General features: G+C 38.9%; 1 protein-coding gene and 1 long non-coding RNA gene across 2 annotated transcripts in view; one reads left to right on the forward strand and one right to left on the reverse strand.

The window, feature by feature from the left end:
- Positions 1-1729: 1729 nt before the first annotated feature.
- LOC124716901 lies at positions 1730-13558 on the reverse strand. The gene is made up of 3 exons (XR_007005665.1): positions 13255-13558; positions 2297-2467; positions 1730-2175 (listed from the first exon to the last, which is right to left on the reverse strand). It is a non-coding gene; the product is annotated as an uncharacterized LOC124716901 (long non-coding RNA).
- Positions 13448-24514, forward strand: part of LOC124716899 (persulfide dioxygenase ETHE1, mitochondrial) — a 53245-nt gene continuing 42178 nt past the window's right edge. The window contains exons 1-2 of the mRNA XM_047243458.1: positions 13448-13982; positions 14100-14244. Of these exons, the coding sequence (XP_047099414.1) occupies positions 13809-13982; positions 14100-14244 (319 nt within the window). The 5' untranslated portion in view covers positions 13448-13808. The remainder of the gene's footprint in view (positions 13983-14099; positions 14245-24514) is intronic.

Below are 24514 nucleotides of genomic sequence, written 5' to 3' on the forward strand. Positions count from 1 at the left end.
GAAGTGCTGATTATATAGGCAGTATAGAGGCTTCCACTGTCCATCACGTAGCGTCAGCTATGAGACTGTCTCTGGTAATGCCAACATTCTTGACTGAAAGTAACTGATCGACAAGCTTGCAGTGTGATGCTGACATCCAGATTTTATCCAATTTAATACCTTTATCTTTCCTGTTAAAATTATTATGGTGTTTATCAATCTCAATAGCCTCTCTATACATGTGTGCATAATAATGTAAGGTTTTAGATATGACACTCGTCTCGCTGAATTTTATTTCATGATCACCTTCCTGGTAGACATGTTCTGGTATGGCCAATTTATCCGTGTGACCCAGGCGGCATTTCCTCTTATGTTCAGCAAGACGGGTGTTCAAACTTCTCTTCGTGGTACCTACAAAGTATTTTATATACCCCCCGGTGGCATCTTTTGCCAATCTTAAATATTCTTTTATTTTCCTGGTGGGTCTGAAAATAGTTTCCACCCCATTCTTGTGTAACACCTTTCAAATGTGATCTGTGACCTTACTAATAAACAGATGAAAAACCTTACCCTTGGGCGACTGTCGTTCATCATTGCTCCTCATTCTCTGCCTAGAATGAAGTGTGCTCGATCTATATTCTTGTTAGAATAGCTTGATCGTAGATGTTCAATCTCATCTTTTAAATAAACAGGTTCACAAATTTTGTACACCCTGTCTGCCAAGGTTTTCATTACACCTCTTTTTGTCTAGGGTGGTGATTTGAATCTTTATGCAGATAACGATCAGTATGTGTAGCCTTTCTATACACCTTATGGCCCAACGTTCCATCCCGTAAGGTGTATAGAAAGGCCACACATACTGATCATTATCTGCATAAAGTTTCAAACCACCACCCTAGACAAAAAAGAGGTGTAATCAAAACCTTGGTAGAAAGGGCCTACAAAATTTGTGAACTTGTCTCTTTAAAAGATGAGATTGAGCATCTACAGTCAACTTTTGTGAAGAATGGCTATTCTAGCAAGAATATAGATCAAGCACTTTGGCTCTAGGCAGAGAATCAGGAGCAACGACGAACAACAGTCACCCAAGGGCAAGATTTTACTTCTGTTCATTAGTAAGGTCACAGACTGCATTGGGAAAGTGTTAAGCAAGTATGGGGTGGAAACTATTTTCATACCCACCAGGAAAATAAAAGAATATTTAAGATTGGCAAAAGATGCCACTGGAGGTATACAAAATTCCTTGCAGGTACCACGAAGAGGCCACGTGATGGACGGTGGTGCCCTCTGTACTACCTATATAATCAGCGCTTCCTCAAGTTCTCTTCGCAGTTCGCCGCTTTACCTCGGAGGATGTCTCCCGCAGTCGGAGATGAAATGTCAGGGGAGAGTTTTATACATCGACCACGGCCTATCGGCCCAGAAGTTTTAAGTGATCACTATTACTGTGGTGGTTTACTTTAAATTCTGCACCTAGAGAGGTAACATCAGCTGCTTCAATGTCTTTATTGGTTCCCGTCTCATCATAATGAAGTGTGCATTTCCCTGAAATAAAGATTAAATTGATCTGGGCTAATGGAAAAAGGTAGTTCCTTTTTATGTAGATATTCCAGGTTCTGCTTTAATTATCTACCTTACTGCATTGGATTTGTTACTTGGCTGATGTATGTCCTGTTTTTTAGCTTTATGTATTGCCTTTATTTAATAATACGTAGTTTCACATACAATGACTTGTATATACCATTGTTACATGACATTTCATACTATGACTTAGCAGTATTTTTAGTTTATACAAATAAGGAGTGTACCAATTAGTCATGCATCCTTTCCTGTGTTTCTTTGAACATGGGCTCTTTTTACTTGAAGTAGGATAGTGCATATTAAAGGTGGCAACTATAGCATGCAAGAAATTTTCATGAGCTTAACCTGTTGAGAATGGAGCTCCAACGGTACCCTGAAGAGAGTATCTGATATTTGTTATTTGTATATCATGCAGTAGTCTCATTGTCCTGGATTCAGCCTCATGTTTGTGAATATTTCCAACTCCACACAGTTTTAGTATGCCATCATGCTCAAATAGTATGATATTCAAATGAGTCTCACATTTACATGTATTTGAAGTGACATTATCCAGGCAGGCATTTTGTCTGGTAGGTTTATTATTGAGACAGTAAAAGTTACATGGCCGCAGAGTATCTACAAAGAGTATAGTCTTACAATTTTTCACTGACAAATGTACATTTGTACCACCAATGACTAACATAAAGTGTATGTTTATATAAATATAATATAGAGACGTTTAAAATCTTATAATCACCTTGAAATTAGGAAATTGGATAGCAGCAGCTTCAAACTTTCCTTCTATAGTTAAATGTTTTTTTAATATTTATCATCTTGGCTTCCAGGGACAACTGTTCTTTAACTAATATTGATACACTGCTGCCCTTCATTGGTTAGGCTTGTGTAGGCAGGTGGTCAAGCATTGCTTCTATACAGTAAGGAAGTATATAGAAAAAACACACAGTAACGCCAATAAGACACTCTTTGTGAAGTGTATAGAGTAATAAAATATTGTGCGATGTTAGTTTTTGCTAAAATGATGTGTGTAAAACACTTCAATAAACATACATAATAATTAAGAAATGGTCCAATATGATTTTACGCTGTAACCCTAGATTCACAGGAACACTAAACAATTAAAGAAATAAACCACATTCATTTGAACCTACTTAGTATATTCAAACCTTGGTGTCTGTCTATAATTTTTACCCCTCCCTCCTCTCCCATATTCCTTCTATTACCAAACTACAATTCCTTGATGTTGATGCTTCACAATGTGCCCAATTAATTGACCCCATCTTTTAATGAAACTGTAGTCTATTAAATACTTGTCCACAAGAGATTAGATTGATTATTTTCTGATTGTAACACACAATTTTATGTGCGGGGGCTACGTCAAAAAGCACAATTGCAGTACTGTTCGTATACACTATTGTTCAATTAGTTAATTCATACAGTGGGACAATAATTCATCCCATTGTGAGCAGTTTATTTTATGTTCAATTTAGTACTACATTTATTGCTGGGATAGGTTTGTTTCTGACATTATTATTCATACTAGTTCCTAGTTATACGGGCATTTGTGGGTAAGCCACCGCTAAAATTACTTTTCAAAAGTATTTCCAATGAATACCTTAAACTGTTTTGGTAATAATTTAAGAAAAATAGCTCATTTGACATAAATCTGTTTTGCTGTTAACATTAATCATTTGACCATATGTAAATTTGTTGCATGCCTCATATCGTGGCTGTGAATTTCAATGTTTCTATTAGTGACAGTGTTGTCCCAAAATATTAGAACAAATGAAGCCAGTAAAAAAAGTTGCTGTGTGACACAAGTGCTGATGGTAGACAACATCCTCATCTCATTTGGCTTCTGCAGGAATTCATGAGCTTGCTTATGAACTGTCAGTCCAAACACACCCACTTCATTTATCAAGGTATTGGGATTACTAACTGTCTCCTTACATTTGTCGCCTGATTAAGTCTCCAAAAAATTTGTAAAATGCTACATGTTATCTAAGATCTAAAGAAGCAGAAGTTAATGTCTCAGTATTAACATGAATTTTGCAAATATGCCGAATTCATTCAGCTTCACACATTCCACCATGATGGTGGACTTTCAAGAATGTAGAACTAGTCAAGGCACAGACGTTTGATGTATATCTTGCAGGACTGGCACACCTAGAAGAAAGAATATTGCGAAGAATTGGCTCAGCCACACCCCAAGCAATGTTTCCAGAGTGTGAGGTCGAGAGTCACGTCTCGATAACTCAGTCGGCACAGCATTTCCTCACTAAAGAAAAGTTCGAATCTTGGGCAAGCATGAAGTTTTAATCTGCCAGGAAGTTTCAAAATGGCAGAATAAAAGATTTATTCAAATTCAGTTTTCCACAATATTTTCTTGCTTGTCGCACAAAGTATACACGAGAACGTCCATGAAGTTTGGAAAAAGTGAGGCTACGACGGCAGTTGTGTCCAGATAGTTAAGGTGGTAGAACATATGCCTCTGGAAGGCAACAGTTTGCAGTTTGAATCTTGGTCCAGCATGCAGTTTTAATGTGTCAGAAGTTTCAAATCACCACACACACTATTGCAGAATGAAAGATTCATTTTGGAAATTGAAGTTGCATTTAATAATAACTTGTTTTAAACTGCTATCAAGTATTGGTGCTTACTCAGGCTGCTAGTTTGAAAAAAGTTCCTTCTTCCTTAAATATAAGGAACAGCCACTGTTCACTCCTCCTGACAGTTTCATATCTACACGATATTTATCACAAAGCAACAGTTATCTGTGAGTTGCAAAAACAGAGGTTTGTTTACAGTGGGTAGTTTTAACTGGCAACCAGATAACTGGAATCTTTTGTCACAAAATCTAGATTATCAGATAATTTGCAGGAGTGAATGATAAACAACTATTTAAATTTCTTCCTTTATTAGATGAATATTTCAGATTACAAACATATTTTCATCTAAAAGATATACTTTGACAGACAAAGGATACAGATTAATAATCAATTATATAATACACGCACAACAGTGTTGACAAAGATTTAGAAACTGCAGTTCTTCAACTCATATTTTGCACTTTCCCTTTCTATGTCATAGGCGTATATAGATCCCCCTGTGGAAATTTTGATGCTTTCCAATCACTTGATGGAGTTTTAAGTAAATTAATGTCAGTTTGTAGAGGTGTAAATCTTGTCATACTGGGAGATCTGAACATCAACACTTTACATGATGGTCAGGTAAGCAAACATTTTACAGATTGTATCATATCTTATGTGACTGAAGACCTTGGACTAGTACCCAACAGAACAGCTAACACACACAGTAGTTCAATTAACCATGTTATCACAAATTATGACCAAATCATCTCAACAGACAGCATAAATGGTCACCTCTCAGATCATTTAGGCCAAACACTAGTGCTAAAATGTAATACCAAATTCAAACCAAGAAAAATGTACAAGCACAGGTGAATACTATCTGCAAACAACACTGCTACACTAAGAAATAGTTTAAGCCAGGAATCATGGGAATCAATTATTACTACCATTGGGGATCAACAATATATCAAACATATTCACAAAAATTCTGACTGAGCACTTAAGTAGAGCTATTCCACTAAAAAAATTTGAGTATCCAGAAAAATCAACCTTTAAAATCAAAACCTGTGTCATTAGATTTTAAAACAAAAGATCTGAAGGAAAAAATGGAAAACATGTATAGCTTACACAGGCCGACTAGCTCAAGAGTTACATAAAGAACTATAGAAGCAGTACAAATATAAGTTTTGCAATGAAGTCGGAAGATTAAAAAGCAGAGAGAATCAGCCAACAGATACAAGGTTCAGATAATGTTTCACATACCTACTGGTCAATTGTAAATAAAATCAGAAACAATGAAACAGAAACTAAAATTAGTAATGTACAATTAACTATGAATAATGATGCTATCCCTGATCACCTTCTAGTCAGCAATATTTTCACTAATTACTTCATAGATACTGTCGAAAACAATGTCTTGTATGAAACGGGGTATACAGCACACATTTGAGTCCAGTAACAAACATAACTGCATAACACTATGCACAGTAAGCACGTATGACATACTGCAGCTTATTGATAGCATCAGAAACTAAAAAATCAGCAGGATTAGATGAAATTTCTCCATATCTATTGAAGAAATGCAAACATTAACTACTGAAACCATTACTTCATCTAATAAACTGTGTTTTCAAGGATGGTTTGTTCCCTGACAAGTTGAAACTGGCCGTAGTTAAACCAATACGCAAGAAGGGGAAAGTGAAGCATGTACAGAACTACAGACTCCCTGCCGTAATCTTAACTTTCAGCAAACTAATAGAGAAAATAATATTAAAAAATCCTGGAACATTTCAACAATGTTGACATATTAGGTGATTTCTGGCATGGTTTCAGAAGAGGTCGAAGTACCACGTCAGCAGCAGTAGTTTGTCCATCACATACTGGAAAAAATAAATGAAAAATCCCAAGCAGCAGGAGTGTTCCCGGACATCTCAAGGGCTTTTAATAGAGTACGTCATAATGTACTCTTATCAAAAATTGCAAAGAGTGGTGTCACTGGAAAACTCGTGCAACTGCTAGTAACACATACAAAGGGTAGACAGCAGTGCACAGAGATTATATATTCTAATGGAAAAATACTGGGGAGGAGAACTTTGGAAATTTGTGGTAAGGTATAATGGGACCAAACTGCTGAGGTCAGCAGTCTCTAAGCCTACACACTACTTGATCTAACTTAACTATGAACAACAGACACACCCATGCCCGAAGGAGGACTCAAACCTCCGACGGGGGCAGCCGCACGGACCGTGACACGGTGCCTCAGACCGCGAGGCTGGAGAGAAGGAGGTCAAGTACAAGAAACATACATTTTTGTGTTCCCCAGGGCTAAATTTTAGGTCCAATCCTATTCATATGCTACGTAAATGATTTCTTAAGTTCTCTTGACAATAAGCAATTGAGCACTGTGTATGCAGACTTTATTATCAAGGCAAGAGCTCACTTTGAAAGAGACAACCTAAAAGTAAACATAGGAAAAACTAATATTATCCACTTTAAATCAAGTGGTCCAAACAGACAAAATACTATGATTGATGAAATTCTACCAAAAACCTGTACAGGTCATAAATTTATGGATTTAAGCATAGATGATCGACTTTCATGGAAGCAGCAAGCTGGTTATGTCTGTAAAAAAACACCAAGTCTATATGTATTAAGAAAATTATCACTATATCTTAATTCTGAAACCCTAAGGGCTGTATATTATGGATAGCATCAGTACCCTTTCTTGTCTTGTGGAACAGTACTGTGGGGTGGAACATGCCAAACATCTGGGATTATAAACTCAGTGTAGTTGAACCTATGATAGCAGATCACAGTATGAGGAGCAAACTGCAGATAAGCACATGGCATTCAAACTACAAGTTCAAAAGAAGATTTGTTAAAGAAAAGAGACTAAATGATCTCAAAGCAGCTCTGTCTTGTGTAAACTGGCAGCAGAAAATTGCAGAGTTAGTTGGCAGTGATTCTTTCTTATGTCTGTTACAAACCTTAAAAGCAATATTTGATGACATGTTTCTGGTAAGACCAATGAAGAATCCTGTGGACAAATCACAAGAAAGTTATCAATGTGAAACAATGGTACACACACGAGCTCAATATATTGAAGTGTATTGTAACAATGTGCAAGTACGGAATGAAATCAGCTTTAGACATTCCAGCTAAAGAATTACATCACCACAACTACCTAAAAGCCAAAAAAGCTTATAGGAAGGCAGCAGAGGAAGCAAAAATGAAATACACTCCTGGAAATTGAAATAAGAACACCGTGAATTCATTGCCCCAGGAAGGGGAAACTTTATTGACACATTCCTGGGGTCAGATACATCACATGATCACACTGACAGAACCACAGGAACATAGACACAGGCAACAGAGCATGCACAATGTCGGCACTAGTACAGTGTATATCCACCTTTCGCAGCAATGCAGGCTGCTATTCTCCCATGGAGACGATCGTAGAGATGCTGGATGTAGTCCTGTGGAACGGCTTGCCATGCCATTTCCACCTGGCGCCTCAGTTGGACCAGCGTTCGTGCTGGACGTGCAGACCACGTGAGACGACGCTTCATCCAGTCCCAAACATGCTCAATGGGGGACAGATCCGGAGATCTTGCTGGCCAGGGTAGTTGACTTACACCTAGAGCACGTTGGGTGGCACGGGATACATGCGGACGTGCATTGTCCTGTTGGAACAGCAAGTTCCCTTGCCGGTCTAGGAATGGTAGAACGATGGGTTCGATGACGGTTTGGATGTACCGTGCACTATTCAGTGTCCCCTCGACGATCACCAGTGGTGTACGGCCAGTGTAGGAGATCGCTCCCCACACCATGATGCCGGGTGTTGGCCCTGTGTGCCTCGGTCGTATGCAGTCTTGATTGTGGCGCTCACCTGCACGGCGCCAAACACGCATACGACCATCATTGGCACCAAGGCAGAAGCGACTCTCATCGCTGAAGACGACACGTCTCCATTCGTCCCTCCATTCACGTCTGTCGCGACACCACTGGAGGCGGGCTGCACGATGTTGGGGCGTGAGCGGAAGACGCCCTAACGGTGTGCGGGACCGTAGGCCAGCTTCATGGAGACGGTTGCGAATGGTCCTCGCCGATACCCCAGGAGCAACAGTGTCCCTAATTTGCTGGGAAGTGGCGGCGCGGTCCCCTACGGCACTGCGTAGGATCCTACGGTCTTGGCGTGCATCCGTGCGTCGCTGCGGTCCGGTCCCAGGTCGACGGGCACGTGCACCTTCCGCCGACCACTGGCGACAACATCGATGTACTGTGGAGACCTCACACCCCACGTGTTGAGCAATTCGGCGGCACGTCCACCCGGCCTCCCGCATGCCCACTATACGCCCTCGCTCAAAGTCCGTCAACTGCACATACGGTTCACGTCCACGCTGTCGCGGCATGCTACCAGTGTTTAAAGACTGCGATGGAGCTCCTTATGCCACGGCAAACTGGCTGACACTGACGGCGGCGGTGCACAAATGCTGCGCAGCTAGCGCCATTCGACGGCCAACACCGCGGTTCCTGGTGTGTCGGCTGTGCCGTGCGTGTGATCATTGCTTGTACAGCCCTCTCGCAGTGTCCGGAGCAAGTATGGTGGGTCTGACACACCGGTGTCAATGTGTTCTTTTTTCCATTTCCAGGAGTGTATAATGATACATACATTAAAGAGGCCCAAAATCCTTGTAAAGCTGCCTGGAATCTTGCAAATGAGAACAGAAAGAAGACTACCTCCTGCTTAACTTCATGTAGCCCTGATGACTTCAATGAATATTTTGTCAGAATAGTGGAAAAGACAGTGAGTGAAATTCCACACTCTGACCTAGATCCGACTGCAAACATAAGAAATGCAGACAGTTGCAGAATTCAAAACTGGAAAGAAGTACACCCTGAAGACATGATTCAAATTGTGAACTCCTACAAACACTCAGAAAGTGTAGACATCTATGGCATGTCCTGCACACTGCTAAAGAAAATTATTGCAGATTAGCTCAGCCACTAGCCGTAGTAATAAACAAATGTCTATCTTCTGGTGTCTTCCCAGACTTCCTTAAACTGGCGCGCACAGTACCAATATATAAGAAGTGGGATCCATGCGAGGTGTCCATCTTCAGACCAATCTCAGTGGTACCAGTACTAGCCAAAGTTACTGAGTCTGTGATGCACTGCCAGGTACTGAATTACTTTGAGGAAAACGACTTATTCCAAAACACACAGCACTGATTCCGCAAAGGGAGATCAACTGTGAAAGCCACACTGGACTTATTAAAAATGATTCGACAGAGTTTTGAAGAGAGAGTGTGTGTGGCACTGACACTCTGTGACCTCAGCAAAGCCTTTGACTGCATCTCACACACAACACTAATAGCCAAGTTAAGATGCTATGGTGTTGGAGGTGTTGTTCTATCAACACTCCAATCTTATTTGGAAAACTGAGAGTAGGTAGTATCAGTGCACGGAGCAACTTCTCTTGAACAAAATCTGGAACATGGAGTGCCCCAAGGATCAGTCTTAGGACCCCTCATATTCCTCATATATGTCAATGATATGAGCTGTAATAGTCAAATGTTGCAGTTTGCAGATGACACTACCCTTATTGCCAAAGGACATACAGCCGCAGAAGCTATTGGTGCATCAAATTTGATGTTTGAAGAAATAAAAGAATGGTTCATCATAAATAAAATGAAGATCAATGAAGAAAAAACCCAACATTTGATATGCAGTCTAACAAACACTGAAGAGCAAGAAAACATGGAGACTGTCAGACTACTGGGCTTCAAGATTGACAGCAAACTCTCCATGAATGATAACACTGCATATGTATGCACCAAACTTTCTCGTGTGATATACGTCCTGAGGAAGCTGAAGAGGGTAATAACTGACCAGTTTCTCACAATAGTGTACCATGCACTCTTCCACAGCCACATTAGCTATGGACTGTTGTTGTGAGGACACTCCTCAGGCTGCAAAGATGTGTTGCTAAAAAAAAAAAAAAAAAGCCATCAGGATCATATCCTCTAGCAAAAGACTGGACCACTGTAAGCCTATTTTCACCAGGCTAGGCAATAATGACTGTGTTTTTCTGCCTCATTTGTATATAAGAACATCAAAGGAATATTAGCATAAGACAAGAAATACGTAATCATGACACTCACTGTAAGAGGAACATTGAAGTGCCAAGGTGTTGCCTATCAAGTACACAAGACAGCTTTCCAACAGTCAACAGTCGCCCTAAAAATGTACAATCAACTGCCTCCAGAAGTGAAATCCCTGCCACCTGAATTATTTTGGAAAAAAATTGCTCAGGACTTGAAACAACATCTGCTATATTCCTTGGAAGAGTTTTTTAACAGTGGTTCCAGTGAATGGACAAAATAATAAATATTGTTATGTTTTATATATAATTTTGCCTAAATTTAATCTTCTTTTTATGTTCTGAGTTAACTGCACATTTAATTTTATGTTTTACTCAAAGTACATATTTTGCCAAAACGAAACTTTATGTGTGTGATCTACATGGTTTTGTAAACATTTTGCTTTATGGTATTTTCATTTGCTGCTATGAAGTTTTACTTTCCTGTTTAGTTACATTTCATTTTCTCTATGTTCTATGTGTTTTTGTGCACTGCATAAATATTTTCTTTTATTTGTAATATAAATTTTGTATATGGTGTTGTATAAATGTTAGTTGATAAACATTGTATTTGTGACACAGTCTGTCCAGCCATGGCTGGTAAACGACGAAGATATAGTAATAAACTAATATGAAAAGGGTTTTCATACTGCAGAAGCGAGCATTGAGGATCACAGTGAAAGTAAAGCCAGGAACTTCTTGCAAATCCTTATTCATTAGATACAATATTCTCACAGTGTATGCCATGTATATACTGGAAACTGTAATGCTAGTGAAAGAAGACACTAAGATCACAAAAGGAAACATGGATATTCACAACTATAAAACAAGGCATAGAAAGACTTTCATACAGTCAACAGAAGGTTAACTTTAACAGCAAAAAGCCCCAAAGTCAAAGCAACTGTTTTTAAAAACTTGTTACCAAATGAAGTTAAGATATCGACAGGGGATACTTTTAAAAAGGGATTCGCGAAGTGGCATATCCAAAAATGCCCTTATAACTTGAATTTATCATAAATTATAATGTAATAAGAAATAATGTAAACAAAAAATTGTAACTGTACAAACTTTACACTTAGCTGAAAATGCCTGTGCATGCAAAATAATGTGTTATGAGCAATACACTGAAACAAATGACATTTTTTTAGAAGAGTGGAAGGTTGTGTGAAAACAGAAATGATTGGAAATTAAACAATAAGAGAAGAATTGTAAATATAAACATACACTGAAAGAATATGCCAGAACAGTTTGAAGTGAATGTGCATTAGCAATGAATGGAAAATGAAAGATCACCCCCCCCCCCCCCCTACAAAATAAAAACTTTAAATATCAAGGAAGACTGAGACTGGATATATAATACAATAGATGAGTACTGTAACATGCTATATTACCTATAAGTTGAAATGACAAAGGAGAAAAAAAAGTGAAATTTAACTTGTTCAAGACCTTTGACTAGAATACAGATCACCCCTCTGGATCTTAAATGAGGAGGCAAAATCTATATAAAGCATTTGTCTATCCCGTATGGCATTTGTGTAAATGACAAGGCAACTGAAATTCACTTTTATTATTATCAACAAATACCATTAAGAAGTAAATTATGAGTGCAAAAATTGTATGATATTTGAAAAAGCTTGTGCAATATGTGTGGTTATCTACTTCACAAAGTATCCATTTTGATCACTTTTACTAAATGGATAGGTGCAGTTAGAATGACTCAACTCTTTGAAGAGGGTCTGAAAGATAACTGTGAGTAAACACCACATATTGTTTACAAAGAGATGGAAAAGTACAAAACTAAAAAATTGTTGGAAAAGCATGCTGGCCAAAACCTGAATTAAAGAATCATGTAATCAAAATTTCCCAAAGATTCTATTCAGCATATTTTGCTCTGAGAATCATTTCAAAGGTGTTCATTACAGAAGGTGCTAGATTGGCATACTTTGCGTGCTTCCAGTCTCTTGCAGCTTATGGAATCGAGTCAAATCTAATAAGACTTAGTACTGTTGGCAGGATTTCGTTTGGAATCGGAACAAAACGAAGTTGTCATTTTCCATAATGTAGACTGTATATTGTATAGTGCACTACCTAGGCTATTGGTAGTCTCTAGATATGTGTAACATTATTCACTGTTTCTTTTGCATATATCATATATTGTATAGACCATGGTGGGGCTGTGTTGACACACGGGGCCAGCTGTTTTCAAACTCTTGTTCGGCCTTCGAGTTTCGTTTTTCCAAACCGCCATAAGGAATGCCTGGAAGTTTCCACTTCGCTCCATGGATCATTTGCCCGATTAATCATTATGATGTGGAACGAGTCACTTTATATGCACATCACGAATTACTTGGTAAATACGGCTACATGCTGATCGTTTACATGTAAGTGAGATTTTGTTTTTAAGTGTAATCCGGCCCAAATTTCCTTTCTTTTATGTGTATTTATCACTGTAATAGTAAATTATAAAATTTGCGATATTTGACGAAAAAGTACTGCGCATCAAGTTCCAGGACATTTCAATAACAATAACAAGCCTCTACAGGTAAATATTATTTTTGGGGTGGTTTTAACATGGATGGCGCTAAAGATATTACGTTTAAGGTCAAAGAAGAAGAACAAAAATCAGAAAAAACTCTCAGCTTTATCCTGCGCATCACGGTTCCAACGGAGAGCCCGTAGGCGTATACAGTTCGCACGTCACGCTCTCCCGGTTCCTGCTATATTTTTAGTTGTCAAACGTAAACACAGTACTTGTCTGAAGACCAAGTTGTGAGGGACAGGGCAGTATTCTTGTTAGTCTAATTGTATAAGACAAGCAGGTGTGTAGTTGTCTTCTTTTAGCGATACGGTAGTTCAATAAAATACGTAGGGCAGTGAAATACTAAGGAGCGATAATTAACTGGTCGGCTCACCACAAGTTGAGGCTATATGTTTACTTAAATAATTACGTTAACTATAACTCACTTTATTTTGTGTGTTTACATTTTCACCTTATGCTTCCAAAGGGTAGGCCCCCATGGCACAGTCGTCCAATACACTGTATACTCGTGAGGATGGAGTTTACTCCATCTGGCCACCCTGATTTAGGTTTTTTCATAACGTAAATAAATATGTTAGTTCACTCACGAATCAGAGGCGGCCGTGACTGAGCCATACTCTAAAAAAGAGAGACCAGTCACCTGTTAGCCCCTTTGATCCCACTTTACCACTAAGTAATCCAACCACAGACTGAAAAAGATAATTTACTTTATGCCTGTCATTCGTGACGTCTTATCTATTCCGAGAAACAAAACACAACCTAGCTAGTCATCCTAAATAATGCGGCGAACGTCGTTTGTTTAGGTACATAGCGTGAACACTGAACAGTTTACACGAAAAATTCTAAGTGTGATGGCATGATATTCATGCTGTCCCTTCGTTATCTGCCAGAAAACATGACATGATAAATTCCTGCTTACTATGTCGTTACCAGATAATATACAGAGGTGTTAACACCGCGATTCTGCTGTTGCAGTGAAATGCTTTTTAAGAAAGGCTATCTCTTCGTTTATGTGGGGAAAAGGGTTATTCATAACAGCATCAAGAACGTAAATAGTGGGCCGAAACGTTCAATTTTTGGAACCGGTCTCGACACTACTTATATAAAAATGACGGAAACGATACCATTATCGAAGGATTTCTTTTTCCGACAGGTGAGATACACAGAATGTGTATATCTCGTACATATATCTGTAAGTTAGTCATTTTAGATGCCGCTCAATGAAATGTTTTGATACTCATGATTAATACTTTTTCTCCAAAATATCTAGTTATATGATCAGGAAAGCAGTACATACACATATCTACTGGCTGATGTAAAGTCAAGGGAAGCTGTTCTTATTGACCCTGTACTGGAAATGGCCGAGAGAGATGCAAAGCTCATTACAGAGCTAGGACTCACATTGAAATATGCAAGTAAGTAAAGAATGAGCTTAGTGAATGTGAGACAAACTATCTTCAAACTAACGGATTCCATCTAATGTTCGTATTTATGTCTATCAGGAAATACCATTAAACATTAAGAAACAAAAATTTGCCAGCAGATGCTGTGCGAGGAACAGATGTATGGTTGATTAAAATTGAGAGACATTAAAAATGAATGGAAATTCTTAAACTTCATGGTTGCTAAAGCTAATTACCCAGTAGAAATCAACTATTTTAATGTCAGTGAAATAACTGCGAAGTGACAATATCCTGCAACACAAACACAAAAAAAAAATTGGTACTTTCACGAATGATGTTATGTTACTTTCATGTTTAATTCAAAGTAAGTTTGCTTGAAGTCAGTACTACAGATACAGTAGGATATGACAGCCCTTTTTAATTACTGTGAACATAGGATACATTTTCTTAAGATACATTTGGAGTACCATGAAAAGTGTCGCCTTAGGTATTATTTAACATGCAAAAAAGCAAATTGTAGTGAGAATGAGAATGGAACAAGACAAATAAAAAGTTACTACAACTTTGGAAATATCGTCTAGTTGCCACCCGGATCTACAACAAGCAGTCACATTCAGTTTATTTACAATGTAAATGCTGGTTGATATACACAAATCCAGTAACATGTAAACATAGTTATATGACTGTATAAGCACACTAGCCTACAGAATTACAATAAGAAGGAATATTTGGCTTGTAGGCTTTCGTATCCTCAGGAGGTGAAATTGTATTTCTTTTGATAGAGACATAAATAACAAAAACTACCCTAGCTTGTGAAACTATTGGTTCCCTGCTCAGGGAGGAAAAGTTAGAAACAAGGGACACATGAACCGTATTCCTCTTTCCTTCATGAGAAAGGAACTAACAGTTCTAAAAAGTAAGATAATTTTTTGCACCTTTAAATGTGTGTATTGGCAGTAGGCCTACTGGAGTTTCACCTCATGAAGATCAGCCATTCCGCCTCCTTGTAATTTTGTAGTTTTCATACATTTTCATACATTCGGCATACAAAAATAATTTTAAAAAACTGGGTTATTAGCATCTTTATCGAATATCACACTTCATATTGTGACATTACCCCAATGTGTACTTCAGCACAATATATTTTTCATAGCATTAATTCTTTATAACATTTAATTTTTAATACATTACACTATCTTGATTGGAACATATAAGTACAATCAGTCAATGACAGATTTTGCCATGGATACGTGTTTTCATATCCAGTTAAACTAATAAGCTCACTTATGAATGTGTTTCAAAAAACTTTCCTGTTTTTGAAGTCAGAAAAATGATGTAGAGTAAAGTGTATCTACTGAAAAAGTTAGTTATTTCAGTCACTGTTGTCAGCGGTTGAATAAATGAACTAACAAGATGGTTGAATGCACAAACATTATTTATTGGTTGAATGTTACATGCATGAAAAACACATGCAAACAGAGATGTGGAATAACACAGACTAAAATCAAAGAACATACCAGTAGTCACATAAGTTTGGGTGGAAAAGGTGATGTTTAGCTATTGATAGTCACCTCAAAGTTTAAATTTATTAATTACATTGGAAAAAGTTAGCAATTCTCATGTGACAGAATAAAAATATTTGGACAAAATTTCATCTGTCGCAGTTTATACAGAAGATGCGTCCACAGTTTACCAACACACTTTCATGTGCTGATCATGAGAATTTTTTGTGTGAAGAACCCATCACAAGTCACATATTATAGAGTAATTTAGCTTATTGCTGCATTGTCTTTTATGGCTGTATTGCACAGAGAAGTCTGCCCAGCGGGTCTAGTGAAGCAGGGGATACAACCCGTCGGCTTTGAACAATGACGTCATTCCTTAGTCATAGATAGTAATGTCTTCACTTCGAGGCATAGATAATAAAGCAGTTCTGTGTTCTAATAAGCGCTATCATTAAAATAATTGAATGTGAATCTAAAAGCGATCGCTTGATATTAGATACAGATGCTTCAGTAGCTGATAAGTGTTTTTTGGCTTTAAAAAAAAAAAAAAATCTCACGAGATAGAATAAACTTTATTAAGCAATCAATAAAAAAACTAAACTAAAACATAACAGCAAAAGACAAGTGAAACACAAAGGTTAAATAAACAATCAAAACATATAAAATGAAACAGGTTGCAAATGTAACGTACGTGTATTTCCACCTATTCGTAAGTAGGATCAGTTTATTCTATCTCGTGAGATTTTTTTTTTTAAAAAGCCAAAAAACACTTTTCAGCTACTGAATCATCTGTATCTTTGGATCAGTTTATTCTATCTCGTGAGATTTTTTTTTTTTAAAAAAGCCAAAAAACACTTATCAGCTACTGAAGCATTTGTATCTTCTAATGGGTGCGGGAGTTCCGACTCACACCCACCCACCTCCCCAGGAGTCGGAACTCCCGCACCCATTAGAAGATACAAATGCTTCAGTAGCTGATAAGTGTTTTTTGGCTTTTTTAAAAAAAAAATCTCACGAGATAGAATAAACTGATCCTACTTTATGTTAGTAATAGCGGAGACGAAATAAACAGCACATCTACAATTTGTATCCCGTGTTCCACTTAGCGTTTACTGAAGCGGAGGATACATCGTTCAGGTGAAGAACAGGACAGTAATGCTAGTGAAATCGAAGAAATCGCCTTACGACAAACTCGTATTCCGGACTGTACTTAAGCAACACACTTCGAATGAGCTTTTAATTCGTATAGGGTTTCATTTGCGGTTTAGTGAAGCAGGGGATACATAGTTCAAGTGAACAACAGGACAGCAATGCTAGTTGAAACTAAGAAATCGACTACGCTGAACTTGTATCCCGTACTGCACTTAAGCAATACAGTTCGAAAGACTTTCGAGATACAACTGACATACATGTAACGTGATGTATTCTTTGCTAGTAATTTCATTCATTTCTTTCCATTGTATTTTGCGGAGAAATACTAAGATACAAACACGCGATATCGTTAACGTGAAAATACTACTGGCCCTTACATATGTGAAATAAAGTTTATCTCTCTCGCATTCCTTTGTTTCTCAACATTCTCCTCAGCTCTTTCATCTTTGTAATACATGCTCTCTGGTGACTTGTGACATCATTGTTCAAAGCCGACGGGTTGTATCCCCTGCTACACTAGACCCTCAGCTGTATGAATGTATGTAATACAGAACGTGTAGTATGTCTGCAAATAAAACACATCAGTTGACTCGTGTTACTGTGGACAAATCAGTTAAATATGCTTCTGGCTTTTCATCCTCAAACTTCAAATTATGCCCTGTTCAGATCTATTTTGTGTTTTGTTCTTGGTATTTTCTGTTGGGTTTATATATATATGTCATTGGCTAATAGGAACCTTTTGTATGGGATGGACTAGCAAAGAGGCATGAAAATATTATGAAGTGCGGGTAGTCATGCAAGTTTGTCATAGTACATTTGCATCTTTACGTCAGCACATATGAAAGCCACATAATGTTCCATTTAATGTGGTCAGAGTGATGTATATCAAAACATCGTATCCTGAAGAGTGTGTGCTAATCCAGTCGTTCCCCTTAATATTTTGAATAGCTCCTATAAATAAATGGTTGTTGTTAGCGTTGAGTGCCACAGTTAATACATGTATTTATTTTATTTATTAATTTAGGGACTGTTTTACAGTGATACATGATTTGTCACCATAATACAGTGAAAATAAATGCTCAAAATATACAGAAACATTGAATATGTATGAATGCTTTTAGGAGGATAGGACAGGTGGTCGGACATGACCTTTATGAAGGAACCATCCCATAATTTGCCTGAAATGATTCAGGAAAACCTCAGTCAGTGTGGCCAGATAAAGTAAACACCAGGATTCTGTATAAGGAGTCAGTGTATTGACGGTTCCAGTGCCTAATTCCGTTGTTCTCTATTGTACAGCATTCTTTAATATATACAGTTTGCTCCAGGTAAATTATTTTGTAAACATAGTTTTGCTCTTTGTCACTGCACATATCAGGGATACCAGCCGATGACTGCTGAACCCTGAACGTGCTGCTAGCTACCTCCAGTCTGTTCAGAAAACTGACTCCAGGTTTGTAAACATGCCGCTATAACCTATGAATGTCTTCATGTCCTCCCCTCCGTCCTCCTGAAATACTGAGTCAGCACTACAGATTATGGCACACATTTTTCTTGCAAAAATATTATAATGTGACAGGATGGTGTAGTTATTCCTTTTATAAAGATTAACTACTACTCTTGAGTAATATTTGATCGTGTATTATGCATAACTTATGAAAATTGTTGTAGCTGTTTCTATTTTTATTTAAAAAACAGTTACATTTTTCATTTCCATGGGCAATTTTTATACAATTTTACTCCCTTATAGAAAATACTGTTTTGAGTTTTTTTGTTCATTATTCCTTGGCAAATGTAAGTTCCTTGATGAATAGAACTATTAGTGAAATACCTAGTAATATTTTGTAACATACCTCATGTTGAGAAATGTGGCACATGTTCTACACACATCAAAAAAAGTTTTGCATCATCCCGGTTCCCAGAACTCCTGGAGATAGACATTGACTGTGGATATTGTACCTCAAACACAGTCCCTTTGACTGTTCAGAGATGTCACTAAAACCGCCCAAAGATGTAAACAACCATGCATGAGCAGTGCCTATTAGCCAGTGGGGGTACGACAGCCAGTCAGTTCCAAACATTCTACCAGGAAGCAGGTACACGGCTCGTGTTGTCTGTAGGTAAACCATGCCTAGACGGACAGTACCATGGTTCTATCGCGTCCACATTGTTACTTTGTGCCAGGAAAGGCTCTCAACAAGGGAAGTGTCTAGGCATCTCGGAGTGAACCAAAGTGATATTGTTTAGACATGGAGGAGATACAGAGAGATAGGAACTGTCAATGACATGCCTCGCTCAGGGGCTACTACTGCAGTGGATGACCGCTACCTACGGATTATGGCTCAGAGGAACCCTGACAGCAATGCCACCATGTTGAATAATGCTTTTCATGCAGCCACAGGATGTCGTGTTATGTCTCAAACTGTGCGCATAGGCTACGTGATGTGCAACTTCACTCCCGACATCCATGGCGAGGTCCATCTTTGCAACCATGACACCATGCAGTGCGGTACAAATGGGTCCAACAACATGCCAAATGGACCACTCAGGATTGGCATCACATCCTCTTCACTGATGAGTGTCACATATGCCTTCAACCAGAGGATCATCAGAGACGTGTTTGGAGGCAACCTGGTCAGACTGAATGCCTTAGACACACTGTGTGGTGAGTGCAGCAAGGTGGAGGTTCCCTGCTGTTTTGGGGTGGCATTATGTGGGGCTGACGTAGACCGCAGGTGGTCATTGAAGGCGCTGTAATGGCTGTATGATACATGAATGCCATCCTCTGAGCGATAGTGCAACCATATCGGCAGCATATTGCTGAGGCCTTTGTCTTCATGGACGACAATTCGCACGCCCATCGTGCACATCTCGTGAATGACTACCTTCAGGATAATGACATCACTCGACTAGAGTGACCAATTTGTTCTCCAGACATGAACCCTATCGAACATGCCTGGGATAGATTGATAGGGACTCTTTATGAATGACGTGACCCACCAACCACTCTGAGGGATCTATGCCGAACTGCCATTGAGGAGTGGAACAATCAGGACCAAAAGTGCCTTGATGAACTAGTGGCTAGTATGCCACAACGAATACAGGTATGCATCAGTGCAACGGGACATGATACTGGGTATTAGATGTGCCGGTGTGTACAGCAATCTGGACCACCCCCTCTGAAGGTCTCGCTGTATGGTGGTACAACAAATAATGTGTCATTTTCATGAATGTTGATCTCTACGCCAATTTTCTGTACAGGTTCTGGAACTCTTGGAACCGAACAAAGAGCCATATCAATCCGTGGAATTTCCTTGATGAAATTCAGATGTACATGAATGTGTTGCGTAAAAACTATAGTCCTAGAAGTTTGGGTTTGTTCAGATATGCAGGACTAATTTTTTTCTGTGCACCATTCAGAAGTGTAACAGGAGTGAGGAGAATGTACTGTGCATCATAGTGTGAGTTATGGGTCTCAGTTCTAGATGCAGTTAAGGTTCTGCAACATTATGATCTGAATTATTTCACCATAGACAGTGTATTCAGTATAAAAGACTTGAATATATTCACAGTGTGTGAGTAAAGTTGTCATTCTATTGTCTAATATTACTGCAATTTTCAAAATATTTAAGAGCAAGGATGTATTTAATAAGTAGCACTTGCAATACCATGAAGCAATACTCTCAGGGGACGCTAAAGCACAACTGGATCCTAAGTCTGAGGGATTAAGCCATGTCATTAAATTTGTGAGACTAAAAGTTGCTTGGTGTATGAGACACATCAAGATGTGGAGAAACCAGTCAAGAAAACTTGTGGACGAGGCATCGTGTTTTGGTGTGCCATCCCCCTGCATACCATCACCCCATTTTCAGATAGAAGGATCATGTATCAGTAGGAAGACGAGTGGTCAAAGGTGGTAAATGACAAATTGCACTCGATCAAATTGACCATCCAGGTGAACCTGCTCCCAGACATACTGATGGAAGAATGTTACAGTCACTGGGTTAAGAGTAGGATACTGTCCACTCACATAGTGTTTCATGCTCCAGTGAGATGATCAACCAATATGTGAAGCATCTGGAATGTCACTTCTGGTACCACACTTTTAAACTGCAGGTATATTACATGCTGACATAAAGGTAACCCTCAGTTTGGCTGGAGATTTGTCTGCCATCCTAGCTTATAATGACAACAGTGTGACATGCATTCTAAAATTTTGTGCAGTGTCATGCCTACTTCCTACAGGTTGATGACAAGAGGTTAATTCATTGTTAGTGGATGAGTGGGAGCCTGGTCAGCTGCCCAAATATAACAAGCAGTTTTAGCATTTTTATTCAGCTGTTAATTGTTCTATTAAGTGTCCACTCAAACTAGAAACAGTACAGTTTTCTTCGACTATGAAGATACCAGTAGATACTCTTAACTACTCACCATGAAAACTGTGAGGTGAACATTTGTGTCACAGTTTAATATGTTATGAGCAATCCACACAGACAGTGGATGCATGAGAAAGTAACTAATCACACAGTGTCTCCCAGGACTGGAGCAACTCAATCACATTGTCCACCAGGGTCTGTATCATCTCATACTTTCAAAAACATTCTGGGAAAATAGTGATCAGTTTCACACTTTTGTCTAGATCACACAAATCACATTTATTGGTGTCTGGTTTCAATCCAGAGGTGGACCATTTTCAGACTGTACTCAGGAACAGTGAGTACTATAAATATAGAGGGACATACAAATAAAATATAAACAGTGTAATAAAAATAAAATGGAATTATACCCAAAGTTGACGTGTGGAGACACATTCAAGGAGTAAGAACTACAGAATCCTCCAGATGCTGTCAACTGCTGCAGAAGCAATGATGTGATGTGGTTAAATAGTGGAATCCCACCCCCAGTCATCTCGACACATCATTTGTAACCAATAGAATGAACGCTTATTGAATACGTGATGAAAACCTTTAGTTACTAACTTTAAAATTATATCTATTTATAATATTGGCTGTAAGATTAAGCACTGTTATATTTGTGATGCAAAGAATTAAAACAAAATAGCACACAGTGAAAAGCCTATAACTTACACTGCCCTCTTCAGGACAGCATGTATGTATAAGGTGTCATTGATTACGTAGTAATGTGTATAACAAGTCTCCAATATTTTTTACCAGCTTGCTTATGTTTACTTGTAATATCAGCATAATTACTAATTTTAAGTTTATACTGTAAAATGTAACATATTTAAATGAAAATAACACAAATTAATCTAGACATACTTCAATACATCATAATATCTTTGACGGTTATTGATGTGCCACAAGTTGCTAAGCAACAGTTAGCGTCCCATATGTGCAGATGGTCCTGTAGTTGGCATTGCAATAGTAATGTTATTAGCTCCTTACTTCATACTAATTTTCATTTAAATATGTGACATTAATATAATAGGGTAAACTTAAAATGAGCAACTTAAGGTGATATTATAATTTGATACCATAAGCAAACAGTGACAAAAAAAACTGTAGGCACATTATACATGTTGCTACGTGACCAATAATGCCTTCTACATACAGCCTGCGCCGTCGAGGGCAGTGAGAGTTGCCAGCTTTTTATTGTGTGCTATTTTATTTTTAATTCTGTGGATCACACTTGTAATAGTGGTTAATCTTACAGCCAGTACTATGAGCAGATACAATTTTTAAGTTGGTGACTGAAGTTTTTCATCATTTATTCAATAGACATTCTTTCTATTGGTTACAAATGGCATATTGTGATGGCTAGGGGGCAGAGATTCTGCTATTTAGCCATACCACATCATTGACAGTATCTGGAGACTTATGCAGTTTAACTGGTCACCAATAAATGTGGTTTGTGTCATCTAGACTGTCTTTCTAAGTACAATCTTAACCGACTTTTGTTGTGCCTGTCCACAGTGGCATTCTGCCAGCCACCCAACCTATTGCAAGGATGCAAATGTGCACGGTGTCAGTGGGAGTACGTGATATGCACCCTTACTGCTGAACTGAGATTACAAGATAGTGTGTGTCGGTGTTCGTAGAAATATATATGGATGGCTGAGAGTTGAACTGTGGAAGATGATGTTTAACTAACAATAGTTAAGTTGTTACAGGTAAAAAAAAAAAGAAAAAAATATTCTGTTTAGATTGGTGTGATGATCTATGTTGGAGATATTCTGGGGGTGCTGCTGGATTGCTGCTCGTTACATCAGAGCAAGTAGGGCCTCAGAGTCTGTGGAGCAATGCGGTGAGCCGCAGGGCTCCAACCTCAGTGAAGTTCCACAGTAGTGGGAGCTGGTAACTAGGGTGATCTGTATATAACACACAACCAAATTTGACTTGGAATCACAAGGAGAGTATATTCTTGTTATTACTGTCAATTGGAAATAAACAGATTTGTAATTAGGATAATATACCTAATTTGTGAATCTACCAATGCCTATTACTATTTAATAGTAGTCATTTCAGAGGAAATGTGATGGAAGACAGGATCCCACCAAATTGAGTAAGAAGATAACTTCAAGAAGGAGAAAACCCTCACACTACACAATATCCTTATCCATCCCTATACTACCCCTGCTCCCAACCCATTGCCTCATGGTTCATATCCTTGCAGGGCCTGTCCTATACGTTCCACCATCATCTACTGCCACCTCTTACCTCGTCAAAGGCAGGGCCACCAGTGATACCAGTCACATGATCTACAAAATAAGCTGCGATCACTGTGCCACAATCAGTGTGTCAGTTGTCTGTGCACACAAATGGCCACCCCCAAACTGTGGCTGAGAGACAGCTTGACCACTCAGTTGCTGAGCATGCTGCCCAACATGATGTGCTCCACTTAAACAGCTGCTTCACAGCCTGTGGAATAAGGATCCTTCTCACCAACACCAACTTTTCTGAAAGAATTTGCAGATGGGAACTCTTCCTGCAACATATCCTTCATTCCCATAACTTCCCTGGCCTCTTAACTTTCACTAGTCTGTGTCCTCCACCAGTCTAACCCCTTCTCTGCCCCCAGTTGAGTGCTACGCATGCTCTCTGTCCTGACTCTACAACTGTATAGTTCTTTCCCACCCATCCCTCTTTCCTCTATTTCTCTCCTCTCCAATTTGCCTCTTCCCCCCCCCCCCCCCCCCCTGCACCTGGCGGACCACTATCCCATCCTCACCATGTCCCTGCACACTCCAATAGGCAGCACTGACATCAGCCTCCCCAATGCCCCCCACCCCCACTGACCCCCCCACCCATCCTACATTCCTCCTCATCCCCTGCTGTCTCTTTTGTTCCCCCACTATCCACCCCAGGAAAGACTGCTGTTCACCTCAGTCACAGGCACAAATGTGTGTCTGGGAGTGCGAACGCATGCGCACCCGCTATCCCTTCATATTATCATTGACCCACATATTTTTGTGAACATGGCCCGACATTCCGAAGAAAACAGTTTTTTCCCCCCCTGGGGAATTGACACAGCAGTTTCACTTGCAAGGACAGACACTGTTCAGCCTAAGGTTAGCAGAACGGCAGAGTGGGCCAACGATGTCATCAAGGGTGAGGCTGTGTGTTTTATCTCGTCGTGAAATACACAGCAATATGAAAAACAGAACT

This window comes from Schistocerca piceifrons, chromosome 9 (genome assembly GCF_021461385.2).
Source record: "Schistocerca piceifrons isolate TAMUIC-IGC-003096 chromosome 9, iqSchPice1.1, whole genome shotgun sequence".
NCBI classification, from domain to species: domain Eukaryota; kingdom Metazoa; phylum Arthropoda; class Insecta; order Orthoptera; family Acrididae; genus Schistocerca; species Schistocerca piceifrons.